Source organism: Delphinapterus leucas, chromosome 14 (assembly GCF_059928025.1).
Source record: "Delphinapterus leucas isolate spDelLeu-1000000601 "Yukka" chromosome 14, BTC_Dleu_Yukka2, whole genome shotgun sequence".
Lineage (NCBI taxonomy): Eukaryota > Metazoa > Chordata > Mammalia > Artiodactyla > Monodontidae > Delphinapterus > Delphinapterus leucas.
This window is the reverse complement of record NC_143142.1, coordinates 34,708,751-34,723,783: the sequence shown is the minus strand read 5'-3', so window position 1 is coordinate 34,723,783 and position 15,033 is coordinate 34,708,751. Positions and strand designations below refer to the sequence as shown.

General features: G+C 43.2%; 1 protein-coding gene across 2 annotated transcripts; it reads left to right on the top strand.

Moving 5' to 3' along the window:
* The first annotated feature begins 771 nt into the window (after nucleotides 1-771).
* On the top strand, nucleotides 772-14,972 carry LOC111162912 (myosin regulatory light chain 12B). 2 transcript variants are annotated; one of them, XM_089894947.1, is made up of 4 exons: nucleotides 772-924; nucleotides 9,735-9,930; nucleotides 13,447-13,608; nucleotides 14,447-14,658. In XM_089894947.1, exons 2-4 carry the CDS (start codon nucleotides 9,750-9,752, stop codon nucleotides 14,542-14,544), a joined length of 441 nt encoding a protein of 146 aa, XP_089751073.1. In that variant the 5' UTR covers nucleotides 772-924; nucleotides 9,735-9,749; the 3' UTR covers nucleotides 14,545-14,658. The 2 variants fall into 2 exon arrangements, with proteins under 2 accessions (XP_089751073.1, XP_022406922.1); XM_022551214.3 differs by having other exon boundaries at nucleotides 792-924; nucleotides 14,481-14,972.
* The last annotated feature ends 61 nt before the right edge of the window (nucleotides 14,973-15,033 follow it).

Here is a 15,033-nt window from a genome sequence, read left to right as displayed (position 1 = left end):
AATATTCCAAGGTAAGGGAACTTGAAGGTTATAGGCACAAACAATATCTAGAACAAAAATTGAATTATGTAGCTTGGTGGTTTCGTTTTGACCAAGAGCATTATATAGTGTGTGCGCGTTTGTGTGTGTGTGTGTAAATCTGCATTGTCTTTAACGAACCAAAGGAAAGCAAGTAACTTGAATAAAGCTTCCCTGTGGTTGAAAGGGGAAAACGTCACCAGCCGTGGCCTGGTAAGGGCGTAAACCTGATAATCTGAGGGGTAAAACAGGAGGGACAGAGGTAAATGATAGAACTCGGTCTGCGCGTGCAGTCTGTAAAGCAGGCGGAGACCGCTCGGCCGCAGCCCTCTTACCTTCCCCAGTGTGGCGCGGGACGGAACCTAAAAATTTGCTCGTTTTATCTGAAGTTCAAGTGTAACCAGGTGAGGTCTACTTTTACCTGCTAACTCGGGCAGCCCTGGGTGGGCGGCGCCCGCAGACCCCCAAACCTCGAGGGCTCGCGCCCGCCCAGCCGGGTCAAATTCCAGGCCCGCCCCGAGCCGGCCCGGGAATGCGGAAGGGCCGCGGGACACGCCGCGAGCGGCGGGGGAGGAGAGCGGGACGCGGCGCCCCGGCCGCGCTGCGCCTGCCTCAGACCGCACGGCCCGCGAAACAACACGAAAACCCAAGCCGTGGTCGTCGGCCCCAGCCCTGCGCCCAGGTGGAGAAGGTGGACTCGGCCTCGAGCGGAGCGAGAACCGCAGCGCATTCCCCCACCCGGGGTTGGATTCCGCCGCGACTTCCGCTGCGACTTCCGGTCCGCCTACCGAGGCAGGAAGTGCGGGTGTCGCCGCTCTAAAACTGCAGCCCCGCTGCAGTTTCGCGTTCTTCGCCTCGTTCGTCTCGAGCAGGCAGTCCGGCTTCTGGTGCTGGTGTCCGGCCGCGGTGAGTGGCGTTCGGCCCCCGCGCGCGACACACCTGGGGCCGCCCCGGTGCCCCGCCCCTCCGACCTCTCGTCGCCGCCAGACCCCGGCCGGCGGGCGGGGCGGGGACTGCGGGACCTGTCGGTGGGTCAGGGAGGGTCGGCGAGGAGGTCCGGCCGCGGCCAGCCCGGGCCTGGACGTCGAGGGTACGGGAGGCTGGGGCAGATGGAACCGGGCTGGGGAACTGCCCTGCTGGCCGAGTCGGCCTGTCCCCTGCGCTGCGTCACCCGACGGCTTCACACACCTGGCGCCTCGGCGGCCGCAGCCCCGCTCCCCGCCGGCGCGGTCGGTGGGTTTGGGTGTCTGCTTAGCCCACAGGGCTGGATGCTTTGGGGGCACAGGGGTCCGCTGGTGCGTGGTTCTTCCCGTAGCGCCGAGTTGATACCGGCTAAATGTAACGATTTCCATAGGAGTTGTGACTCTTCGCAGCACCTTGCATCTTGTAAAGATTTACTTCATTCGTGCTGACTGAAGAAGAGGACAAATAGCAAAAATCAGGAAAGGTTTTCTGAAAAAGAGAATCGTGACCTCATTGAAGGCCTTGGACTTAGCCCTGGTGGGGAGAACTTAGTATTTCTGGCTGTATCTGTGGTAGGAGGTAACAAGACCAAAAGTTCAAAAGGTGTGAATTGTGTCGTGTGAAAAGGAGACCAGCCCGAACGGAACAGAACTGTAATGAATAATAGTTGGAAATAGGTAGATCAGTGGGGCCTTTTCACGGATGTCTTGCAAACTTGATGAGAAATGAAAGATTATGTAAGAGACATTCGGGAGTCATTTTGGATTCTTCACTAAGGGAGTGAGATGAAGAAAGGGGTGTTTAGAGGATTAGTTTGGCAGCCTTGGTTTCGGACGGATTTGCAGTGGTCCTTTGGTAAGAAAAGAATTGTAGCATTTTAGAATTCAAAAGAAACTTATAGGTTATCTTTCGATTTATAATTGAAACCCAGTGAGGTGAGATAATTTGCCCAAGGTCACTTGAGGGGTTCACCTGCTGCCACCCATTTTCTCTGAGCATTAGGTGGACGTTCCTCATGGTTAAGTGCACGGCTTCTTGTTTGTTCTGGCTCTGTTGAATAAAACAGCTTTTGTGATGACCTACTCGGTACGCATTTATGCTTTAATGAGACTCAGTGTGGACAAGAGGAACTGCAGCTTCTGAAGGACAGGTCCCAGGTGAGGGTTGCTGGGCTTAGGAAAGATAAAAGGACTGGGATCCCCTAAATGGAGCCGGTTGTCCCTCTCCCAAGATTCGAAGACAGCATATATCTAGGGATGATTTTCATTGCCGGCAGCTTTGGGGTCTTTCTTCCCCGTTCCGCACTTTAGATGTGGTGGCTTTGCTTCTTACCCCCAACCAGCTCTCCACATTTTCATGGTGGAGAAATTCTGCCGCCTACATGCAGGATGTTCGGAGCTAGTGGTGCAAGCTCTGGGCTAGACTTCCTGAGTATGATCCTGCATCTAAGCTCTACGTTTTTCTAGCTGTGGCTGCAGACAGATTATTTATTCTCTTTGCCCTAATTTTTCCTTTGAGAAATGGGGATAATAACAGTGCCTATGTAATAAGTTGTTGTGAGAATTACATATATTAATACATATGAAATGCTTAGACCAGTGTCTAGCACATATTTAGCACTCTTATTAGTACTCTTTGTTCCAGGTACTTTTTGTTATGGATTTCTTGGGGAGAGTCCAGTGGAGTTTATGCTGAACCATGGGTAAACCATAGAGAAAAGCCATATTTTGCGGAGTCATATCTAGGGGGTGATGGGAATGTTGAAGAAGGGGTGACTCTGTTGCAGTTAAAAGAGGAACCCACAGAACTTGGAGAGAAATCGAATAAAAGGAATTAAAATTTGCTAACCAGGAATAGAAAATTTGCCTACCCAGTGCAAACTTGGCTGTGGCCCCTTTGAGGTTTTAAAAATTCTTTGGCTATAATTCTGAAATAAAGGCATTGCCCTATTGAATATTAAAGATGCCAAGGAAACACAACGGCTTTATTGGTTTTCTGTAGCTATATAACAAATTACCCCCAAACTTAGCACCTTAAGAAAACAATAAAGAGCTTCTGAGGGTCAGGAATTGCAGGGCAGCTTAGCTGGGCAGCTCTGGTCTGGCTCAGGATCTCCTGGAGTTGCAGTCCACATGTCAGCTGGGTTTGCAGTCATTTGAAAGAGGATCAACCTCCAAGATGGCTGACTCACCTGGCTGGCAAGTTGGTGCTGGCTGTTGGCAGGAGGCCTCAGTTCCCTGCCACATGGACCTCTCCGTGGAGTTGTGTATAGTACCCTGTAGACCTGGTGCTGGCTTTCCCCAGATTGAGTGATCTGAGAGAGAGCATGGTAGAACCGGCAACATCTACAATATTATGACAAAGTCGCACTCCATCATTTTCACAATATCCTATTAGTTATGAAGGGTGGCAGAATATGCCACCCCAAGATATGCCACTTTGGCATGAAGATTATTTTGAGCTGAAGGCAATTGAGAAGAAAGCAGACACAAGAAAGGCTCTTTGCCCTCCCCCAATGTGCCTAAAAGCAGGACACACATTTACAAAGGTGCTCTTCTTTCCCTCTCTACCAGGCAGGACAAAGGTTACTCTCTGGAGACAGCTTTAGACCCTTAATGGAGAAGGCCGTGGCTTGAATCTTGTTTATGCTGTGCTCTAACCTTCCATACCTAGCCCCTCCCCTCCACACATGCCTTTCTTCTTTTGGCTTCAGCTGAAGATGATATTTAAGCCAGAGTGCCAAGCCACCTCTGAGAGTTGGATTTTCCCTGGGTGTCTCCCCATGTATACATGAGGTATACGTGTTAATAAACGGTGTGTTTGTTTTTCTGTTATTAATCTGTTATTACAAGGCATCAGCCAAGAACTCAGAACCAAGGTCAGTGCCTTCTAAGTGTTTAAGTCAGTGGTTCTCAACCGTCACTATATATTGGAATCACCTGCTGCATTTTAAAAATACAGATTCATAGACTTCACCTGTAGACATTCAGTTTCAGTTGTACTAGACCAGGACCTGGACATCACTTTTTAAAAACTTCCAAGATGGGACTTTCCCTGGCAGTCCAGTGGTTAAGATTTCGCCTTCCAATGCAGGGGGTGTGGGTTCAACCCCCGGTCGGGGAGCTAAGATCCCACGTGCCTCCTGTCCAAAAAACATAAAAAACAGAAGCAATATTGTAACAGACTTAAAAAAAATAAAAACTTCCAAGATGATTCTAATGTGCAGCCAAGATTGAAACCAGAGGTTAACTGTTGTGAGAGCCATATTTACCTGCCATGTGGTAGCAGCACCTAGCTGACTTAGATGTTTCATAGGTAGCTAATAGAATATGCTCCATGAGCATCTTTTCCAGGCTTCCAATAAAGCCATATAGGCTGGATGAAGTTCACAAGCAGTTTCTGCTTATTAATGATTATAGTGCCCATGTTTTGATTTGCTCACCAGTATAGCAGGTGATTTTGCAAAAATTTAGATTATGACCTAAATATGTTGACACCACAACTACCTATAATACCCGTATTCCTATATCCCTGCCCTTCTTTAACCTCTAAAAATACTACATGTAACCTTTAGTTCACTCTATATCAGAAATATACAAAAATAATGAAATAAAAATTTTGAAGAGGAAGTAAGACTTTTGTTTATTCCCGTTAAGGCTTATTCGTTACCTTATATGCTATGTTCTAAATGGATATTTTTTGTAACTAAGGATGGGGTTTGGTGGGTTTTTTTCCTTTAATGTTTATAGGTCAAGTAGTAATTTCACAGTCGTACGTAAAGATTTCAAGCCTTTACCTACCATGTCAAACCAAAGCCATGACTGATAGGAAATACTGCCATGTGATAAACCCAATTGCACGGTTGCAGGGAGGGCCATTCATATCTTATTTTCTTCCCATTCCACTGTGCACTTCTAGTCTATACATTGGTTTCCCCAGCATAGTTTGAATTTATTTGAAAACAGAGTTTCACTAGGAATTAAATTTAGAGGAAAGTAGCTGCTCAGAAATCAGTGTTGGACTATATTGGTAAGTACTGAAAGTTTAAGAAATTTTTTGTGGTAAAAAAAATAACTAGCAGAATTGTATGAGGTAAAAAATATATAGGTAAAATCACCTTTAACAAATGGAGTTGCATTCTAGCTCTGCCACCAGGTGACCTTGGGCAAGTTGTTTAATAACATATTTTGATATTCAGTTCCTCCATGTGTAAAGCAGGCATGTTGAATTTAGCGCACCCGAGTACCTAGCATAGGAGTCACTCAGCAAATGGTAGTAGCCATAAGTTGAGTAGACTTTTAATTCTCTCTGGTCCTAAGGCATTTGGGGGCTAGAAAAATAGCGAGAACAAATACATGAGTTAAACTGCATGGTGCCTTGGGAACATACTAGTACCAATAGTTTGGTGTTGCTGAAGGAAAAGTACAAAGCAGAGAATGGCTAGCGATGAGGCTGAAGGGTCATCCTAGAGCAGGGAAAGGTGTGTGTGCCATGCTCAGGAACTTGTACTTTGGCCTATAGGCAGTGGAGAGCCGACAATTTCTCAAAAGGGAATGATATGGTCGTATTCATGTTTTACACACCTCTGGCTGGAAGATAAAGGATAGTCTAGAGGGGACCAAAAAGCAAGGAGGTTGGTTAGTTGGCCAATGAAATATTCTACACAAAGAGGTGATGAGGGCCCAGCATAGGGTGGTGGCAGAAGAATGAGGAAGATGAGCAAGTCTGATGAATATTTAAGAAGCAGGCTTGGTTCATCAGTGAGAGGGATGAGTCGGGGATGACTTGCATGTTTCTGGCTTGGTGAGGGCGTAAACGATGGTGCCATTAACTTACAGGAAACAAAGTTGAGAAAGTTTAGGAGGGGAAGATAATGAATTTTGTTTCTAACGTTGATTCTGAATGTCTGGAATATCAAAATGGGTGCCTTTCACAAGCACAATTGGCTGTTTGATTCCACAGTTCAAGGGAAGGGTCAGCCCTGAGGATACAGACGTGGGAGTCATAGGTGTTGTCAGAACAGTGAGAGCCGATGAGATCATCCAAGGAACACAGAGTGAAAAGAATTTAATAAGCCATGGACTGTGAGAATACTCGGAAACGTGAATATTAAAGTGAGTGGAGAAGATAAGAGCCTAACAAGAAAATGGAGGAGGACCAGGCATAGAAATAGAACTGAGAGGAGGTTGGTGTCACCAAGTCAAATACAGCATTTTACTGAAACTAAATGTGATCTTTAGGAGTCTCCCTTGTTAGAGTGTAAAGTCTTAAAGGCTGGGAACCTTGGGCTCTCGTTCCATTGGGACAGTTCATTTCTACTGTTACAGTTCATCAAGGCCAAGAGTTGTTGAGGCCTGAAGAGAAGAGGGATAAAATGGTGTCAAATATAGCAGAGTGATCCAAGGAGACTTAGACCAGATTTGACAATTGGAAAGCACTTGCAAATAGAGAAGAGAAAGCCAGATTGTGATGAGTGGGAAGTGAGAAAGTGGAGAAAGCCAAGATATTTATCTCAGAAGTTAAGGACAGAGAGGGTGGTAGTTTCTTTGGGCGCCAGAGTTCTCTTTAGATTGACTGTTTTGCAACAACCTTGCCTCACTTTTCAGCTGAGGTTTTATTATCAGTTGATATTTTCTGTGTGTACTTTGTATATTTATATACAAATATAAATGTGCACTGGTTTTAAATGAAGTACAGAGAAAACGTAAACTGTTTTTCTTTTTAAAGAGATTATGGTGTCATTTCATTGAGCCATACCTGCTCTGTAACAGGTTTTGAATGGCGGCTCAGACTTGCTCACGGTATAATGGCTTTTCTAGCCTTACTGGGTTACCTCCTCATTCTCGCTCCCCGGCATTTTCCGTAATAAAGATCCTTGCATGTGCAGTCTCTTCTTGGCATCAGCTTCTTGGAGAACTCCAACTAAGTTTCAAAAATGTTTAAATATAATATACTTTTGGGTTAGCGGTAGCGTTTGCATGAAACAACTGATTATTTTTTTAAAATAAAGATTTTCTCTTTGGGAGGTTTTTCTAAATGACTATTGCAGACATAGTTTGCTGATACTGAGGGAGAGAACTAATTCTTGGCTTCAGATCTACTGTCTTTTATATCTTTTGAATCTTGAAGAAATAGAATCATAGAATTTTTAGCATGAGAAAGAATTTTAATCCAGCAGTTTTGGAATGTGAGGAAGAATTAAAGCAGAGTCAAGTGCCTTGCTAGTGGACCACATTCTGTCTCCCATTGAACCTTCAATATAACTAAGGTCACATGACTAGCTAGTTACAGGAAGGAGAAGAAATTAACATTTACTCAGGCCATGTATGCCCGGAGGGGAAGGAGTTGAAATGTTAAAGTAAGGACTCTAAGGCTGATGTGCTTCACAACTACAAACAGGGCTTCCCTGGTGGCGCAGTGGTTGAGAGTCCACCTGCCGATGCAGGGAACACGGGTTCGTGCCCGCGTTTGGGAAGATCCCACATGCCGCGGAGCTGCTGGGCCGGCTGAGCCTGCGCGTCCGGAGCCTGTGCTCCGCAATGGGAGAGACCACAACAGTGAGAGGCCTGTGTACCGCAAAAAAAAAAAACTGCAAACAAACTAAAACAATGTAGGTTAAAAGTCCAAGACCGGAAGTCCCGGAGACCCAGGTCCAGAATTCCCTTGCCCAGCCACTGCCCTCACCAGTCATCTGCTTTCACACTGCGAGGCTGCAGAGTTAGAGAACAGTCCCCAAGGCCACCCTCATTTCTGACACCAATTCCAAGTTTCGTTCCCCAAGACGACCCTCAGGTTCAGTAATTTGCTAGAACTTACAGAACTCACTGAAAGCTGTTACACCTATGGTTATGGTTTACTGCAGTAAAAGGATTCAGATTAAAGTCAACCAAGGGAAGAGACTCGTGGTATGGAGTCCAGGAGAATTCCAAGTGCTTAGCTTCCAGTGGTCCTTTCCATGGGCAGTGTTGACCTCTCCTGGCAGCAAGGCGTGACGGTGAGCATGGAGTATGGCCTGCCAGAGAGCTTGCTTGACCCTTCATAGCCATAGTTTTTTACTGCGGCTCTGTCCCCTAGATACTGTCCCCGCTCCTAGGCTGACTTCAGTCTCCAGTTCCTCTAGAGGCCAAGCTGATTAACACTGACCCAGAGCCCCCATGATAAATCACGTTGTTAGACTCTCTGGTGTGACCCAAGACCCCAGATATACCAGGCAGAACATTCTAAGAGCTTAGAGATTACCTCCCAGGAGCTGAGGACAGAGGCCACACCTCTCTTACAAGGGCCATTGATTTTTTTTTTTTTTTTTAACCTAGGTATTACCTACCTCATAGGGCAGTTGTGAACATTGAATACGAAAGACAGTGGAGCAAACAATTATTCTGGTGTCCATGGGTTTTCAAGAAATGGTGAAGCTGAGATTCAGACTCAAGATTTTTCTGATTCCAAAGCCAGGAGTATTTTTGTGTTGTATTTATTTACATCATTTAAAACTGCAAATAAAAATGGAATGAGAAGGGAATTCCCTGGCGGTCAGTGGTTAGGACTCGGAGCTTTCACAGCCAGGGCCCGGGTTCAGTCCCCGGTTGGGAAACTAAGATCCTGCAAGCCACGTGGTGGTCCAAAGGAAAAAAAAAAAATGGAAGGAGAAGTGTCCATTCTTTTTGACATTTAAAACATTGGTGGCTTTCAGTAGAGTATCGGGCCACCACTAAAGGTGTATTACGGAGAATTGAGGAGTGATTGGGAAGATGAGAAACTGGAGAGAGTTGAGTAGTAGAGTACTATTCTAAAAGTTTTGTCAAGGGAAAGGGGAAATGAGGATGTAGCTAGAAGGGATACAAGACTAAAGATACATTTTGATGATTTTTTTAAAAAATATTTATTTATTTATTTTGGCTGCACTGGGTCTTAGTTGTGGCATGTGGAATATTTAGTTGTGGTACACGGGATCTTTAGTTGCAGCATGCGGATTTCTTAGTTGCGGCATGCATGTGGGATCTAGCTCCCTGACCGGGGATCGAACCTGGGCCCTCTGCATTGGGAGTGCAGAGTCTCATCCACTGGACCACCAGGGAAGTCCCATTGATGTTTTTTTTTAAATGAGAGCCTTTTGAGCATGTACCTTACAGTAACTATACTAGTCTCTTTGCATATGTTATCTCATTTAATCCTCACTTGCATTAGAGTAGATATTGTGTTTCGCTGTAAAACTGAGGGTCGAGTGAGGTTCCCTGGTTTTCAGACCATTTTGTGGAAGAAACCAAGACTCAGAGAGGTTATGCAGTATTGGTAGTAAATGAAGTTAAAAGCTGTCCCTACTGCATAGGATTGTTGTGAGGGTTAAGTGGGGCCATCCTTGTGAAAGTAAGATGTCCGCTTTGGAGCCTTTCTCTTTAGGGGAGCCCTCTGCCCTCATAACAGTGCTTCGCACGTAGTAGCACTCGGTAAATGCGATCTGTTGCTATGTGCTTTAAAACTCATTCACATTTAATAAAAATGAGGTTCGTGAAATTTGGGATGAAGCCACATCAATCATTTCTATTCTGTTTCTTCAAAACTGCTTTTGTCCTAGCTGTTTAATTGTGACATTGGAAATAAAGTTTATATGTATATTCCCACCCAAATAAAGTAATAATTCTACAATACATTGAAATATTTTTTCTCACTGACTTTAGGTGTTGTGAGTTCTTTCTTTTTGCTTTATGTTTTTATGCATTCGGTTTTGCTTTATGTTCTGTTCTTTTTAACTCTAGGATTAAACCACCACCATGTCTAGCAAAAAGGCAAAGACCAAGACCAAGAAGCGCCCCCAGCGCGCAACCTCCAACGTGTTTGCCATGTTTGACCAGTCACAGATTCAGGAGTTCAAGGAGGCCTTCAACATGATCGATCAGAACAGAGATGGTTTCATCGACAAGGAAGACTTACATGATATGCTTGCTTCTCTAGGTAGACTTTTATGTTCTTAATATTCCTGCTTCCCCAAAATAATTAGCGTTTTATGAATTATTTTTTGTGTGACGTACAGATATTAATCTCCTGGTCTCAAAGGCCTCTTGAGAGATGTTGGGTGGGAGGCACCATACTGAGGCTTGGCCCGTCGTAAGAGGATACGCCTTCAGGGGTGGGGGCCTGGCTGCCACTGTGGCTAGGCAGGCTTCCGTTCCTGTTAGCTAAACATGATAGGTCTACAAGGTGAAAAGCCAGGGGATGACTAGATGGCAAGATACCAGAATCTTAAACAAAAAGTGTGGACAATAATATAATGTATTAAGTAATAAAAGTTGAGGACAGGTTATATGACAGAGGTGAACGGTCATAAGTGATAACGACCATCTCAGGGAGGAAGGGCAGTGCTCCTAAAAAAAGGGAACACAGGGAAGGGGGCTTCCACAATTTATATATTTTTTTTATAATTAAAGAAAATAAAATGTAAAGTTAGAAGATTTATCGATTTATTTTTACACATTTATTTAGCTATAGTTGATTTACAATATTGTGTTAGTTTCAGGTGTACAGCTTCAGATTCTTTTCCACTGTAGATTTATTACAAGATATTAAGTATAGTTACTTGTGCTATGCAGTAAATCCTGTTGTTTATCTATTTTTTGTATAGTGGTGTGTATCTGTTAATCCCAAACCCCTAATTTATCCCTCCCCCCACACCTTTCCCCTTTGGTAACTGTAAGTTTGTTTTCTATGTCTGTGAGTCTGTTTCTGTTTTGTAAATAAGTTGATTTATAATTTTTTTTTTAAATTCCACATACAAGTGATATGTAACATTTGTCTTTGCCTGCCTGACTTACTTCACTTAGTATGATAATCTCTAGACCCATCCACGTTGCTGCAAATGGCAATATTTCATTTAAAGATACAGGATTTAAAGCAAACATAAACTGCCTTTTGTCATTCTGGCTATGTCGGTGTTAATTTACTGTTCCTTATATGATTTTGTTATTTTGATCTTAAGGAAAGAGGGGAAAGTCCTCCATGTCCTGCCTGAATTGGCACTGATTTTACAGTTGGAAGAAAGGAGTATCAAGTCAGGGGGTTCTTGATAGGCCAGAATGACGGGCAGGGAAGGGGGCACAAGTCAGGGATGGCCCACAGGTAGGCTCTGCACGCTAACGTTTCTGTGTCTGACCATGAGCCAGAAAGGGCAGTTCAAGGGCCAGAGGACAAAGAGAGAGAATTTTGTTACTTTTTTCTTTTTAGTAACCACATGATTTTGTTCGTCTCTTTTATTTTTTTCTCCTAGCGTGTTATTTTGAAAGTTTTTAAGCCTATAAAACGTTGAAAGAACGGTGTAATGAACACGCATCCATCCTTTACCCAGATTCACGAGCTGTTAACATTTTGCAACATTGCCTTTATTCAGAGTGAGAGCTGAGTCTTGCAACATGGCCTTTATTCAGAGTGAGAGTTGAGTCAAGATACTGATCTGACTTGTTGACTTGCAGGTGGGGTGGATCCCAGTGTTTTCCACACTCTGAATAGCTAAGTACTAAGTGTCCTTTGGGGAGCAGGTCACTACTGAAGAAGGCCACCGAGGAGAATTGAGGGCCTGAGTTGTATTACAAAGATCGAACACTCAAGCCTATCCCCTGGTCCTAGTAGATGCTCAGTTAATTTTTGTTGGTTGAATGAGTGATGGTAGAGTAAGAGACTGACTTTTGGGGACTTCCATTTTGGGGAATGCCATGCCTTTAGAGATACATATTTACCTTTTAAATCAACAAATTATATTAGATGCCTTGATGTCCATAGGTGCTTAGCCTAAGCCAATTCATTTTAAATCCCTGTGTCTTTTTCGTACCCATGTTCTCTTGACACCTTTGGGTTACACTTTTTACCCCAAAAAATTGCTGCAAGAGAGTCGGGTTAAATCTGGAGGTAGAAAAGTAGTCCTTTTTAGCTACTTTCACTTACTCGAAGAATCTTGAGATTATTTTTGGGCTAATTTTGTATCGATATGTTGAATAGGTATAATGAGTGACGGTTGTAATGCAGTAAGACAGATGCCAACTTGGCATTTAATTTCACCCAAATTCCTGGGAGTAAAACTTACATATGAACCATAATTCTAGATTTGACTGTCATTAGCACTTAGTTGGGTATAATAGTGAGATGCTGACATGGATGCTCTTTTCATGGAGAATCATACAAACTTAATGTTGGAAGGGACCTTTCAGATACCAAGTTTAACTAGTCCATTAAACCCTAGACAGTTTCCACCTTGTCCCAGGGCACACAGTCAGTGGCAGAACTGGGATTCAAACCCACTATTCCAGACCCTTCGTTCAGTGCTGCTTTTCTGCACCATGTGGACCTCACAAATGCCAGGACAAAAAGAAGCTCTTTGTTACTCCCACCATATGTGGCCATTCCAGGGGAATTTCTCCCAACTTCGAGGGGAGGGTCAGGGGAGTTCCCTCACCACCATACCAGAAGAGGGAGAAGTGTCCTTGTTTGGAACTGAGATTAAGATTTCCCATCATGAACAATACTAAACAAGACTATATTTCAGCAATACGAGTAAACAGCATCTGGGGATATGTCTGACAACCAAATAGAACATAACATTGTTTAAAATGAGCTCCCAGGGACTTCCCTGGTGGTGCAGTGGTTGAGAATCCGCCTGCCAGTGCAGGGGACACAGGTTCGAGCCCTGGTCCAAGAAGATCCCACATGCCACGGAGCAACTAAGCCCATGTACCACAACTACTGAACCTGCACTCTAGAGCCCACACGCCACACTACTGAAGCCCGCGTGCCTAGAGCCTGTGCTCCGCAACAAGAGAAGCCACCGCAATGAGAAGCCCGCGCACCACAACGAAGAGTAGCCCCCGCTCGCCGCAACTAGAGAAAGCCCACGCGCAGCAACGAAGACCCAATGCAGCCATAAATAAATAATAAATAGATTAATTAATTAATTAATTTTAAATAATAAAATAAGCTCCCAGTTCTAAACCAACCTAATAGTTTCAGCTTAAATGGCCAACTTATAAATAAATTGTTTGAAGCATACCAATTATAGGCAACTTACTGCAGTTAGAAATATGAATATTTAGATTTTTTAAATAACCAATATTGAAATGCCCTGATGGGTCTTTAATGTTATCAGCATTCAAGATGTAGTAACGTGGCATTACCTGGTTCATAGTTTCATGTGTGTGTTTTATTTTTAATGAAAAATAGTGAAGGAAAAGTTGCAGGAAGTAGCAGTGAATGGACAGTATTCAACCTAAGCCCAGAATGCATTTTATTTATGATGTATCAAAGATTTTTTTATGTTGTTAAAAATTGTCTTTTTTAAATGTTCTTAATGTAAGTTAATTGAAATATTAGTTTCGTGTGATGGTGATGTAACTTTTAAAAATATGTTGGGGAACATAACAATAACAGAATAATTATTTATTGAAATGAGTTCTTCGTCCTTAAATGTTAAAATGTGCGATTTTCTAGGGAAGAATCCAACCGACGCGTACCTCGAAGCCATGATGAATGAGGCTCCAGGGCCCATAAACTTCACCATGTTCCTTACCATGTTTGGGGAGAAGCTGAATGGCACAGACCCAGAAGATGTCATCAGAAACGCTTTTGCTTGCTTTGATGAAGAAGCAACTGGTGAGCACTCTTTGTTTATGCCCAGCCTCATTCCAGACTATGTGAAACACTTTTTAGGGAATGAGAAAGATTAGCAAAATATAAATTTTTAAAAATGAGTAGAGGGAAACTATTATTTACGATAGGACAGTCGACCAAGAATGGCTAGAACGCAGGGTAGGTCATAAAGCTACACGGTTTGTGGTGTTAATCTTTGAATCTGGTTCTGAGCTTCCTGGAAGTCAAAGGGAGAATTTTCTTTTAAATAGTGTTTCTTAGATGATATACTGCTTCAAGAAACTTTAAGTTTCACCAGAAAGTGTAGTTAACTAACTTGGACAATTAAAATCTTCGTTTTTTTCCCCTTATTATTTAAAAATGTGTGAAGAAAGCCCTGCTGTTCCGTTTTCTGATTTCTCTCCTTTTCCCCTTTGCTTCTGCGTTAACCCTTTGCTCAGCCACGCGCATCGCCTCCTCACATATACCTCGCATCCTCCTTCCTGCTTCCCCCTTGCTACCTGTTAAAACTGCACCGTCCTTCGTGCACGTTTGGCCTTGGCAACGCTGCCCTTTTGTTCTGGGTATCTGCCTTTTTTTTTTTTTTTTAATATCTCTGAAATACAAGGTACTTTTTTCTCCTCTGGAAAATACTCGCTTCAAATTAATTTTGTAAGCGTATGATCTACTAACTGACTTTGTAAATGATTTAATCTAATATTAATAAAGAACTCTAAAAATAATAGGAAAAGATAAGGATATGGTTATATATTGCTTTATATTGTTCAGGTAAATATGTTTGTTCTGAAATATCTTGTAAGATTGACGTAGTTGAGAACCAAATCATTAAAGTGCCGGGAAGTGTTTGCAACTTCCCTTTTTCTGCTGCCTTCCAGGCACCATTCAGGAGGATTACCTTCGAGAGCTGCTGACCACGATGGGAGATCGGTTTACAGATGAGGAAGTGGATGAGCTGTATAGAGAAGCACCTATCGACAAAAAGGGGAATTTCAATTACATTGAGTTCACGCGCATCCTTAAACATGGAGCGAAAGACAAAGATGATTGAAAAGAACTTGAGCTAAGACTTTCCAATTACTTTGTCTTACTCTGTTTTATTTCCCAGACACTTGCCCCCTCATAGACCTGTTGCATGCAACTTAGTTTCACAGCTTTGCCTCTTTCTCGGTGTATTTATTCTAGACCTTTCTGCCACTTAGCACTTGTATAATCAAACTGCAAATGGGGATGAGGTTGTAAATTGTATTGAGAAAAAGCATTGCGAATAAAAATCAACAAATGTGAAAGCCCAGGAAAATATATCCGGTATTTCTGGTTTTGCTGGATTTTTACATTTTTATATAATAAAAATGCTATTTTGAAATAAAGATTATGCTGACTCAGATGTAATATAATGGAAAGTTAAATAACTGGTAGTTGGGGGTAGTC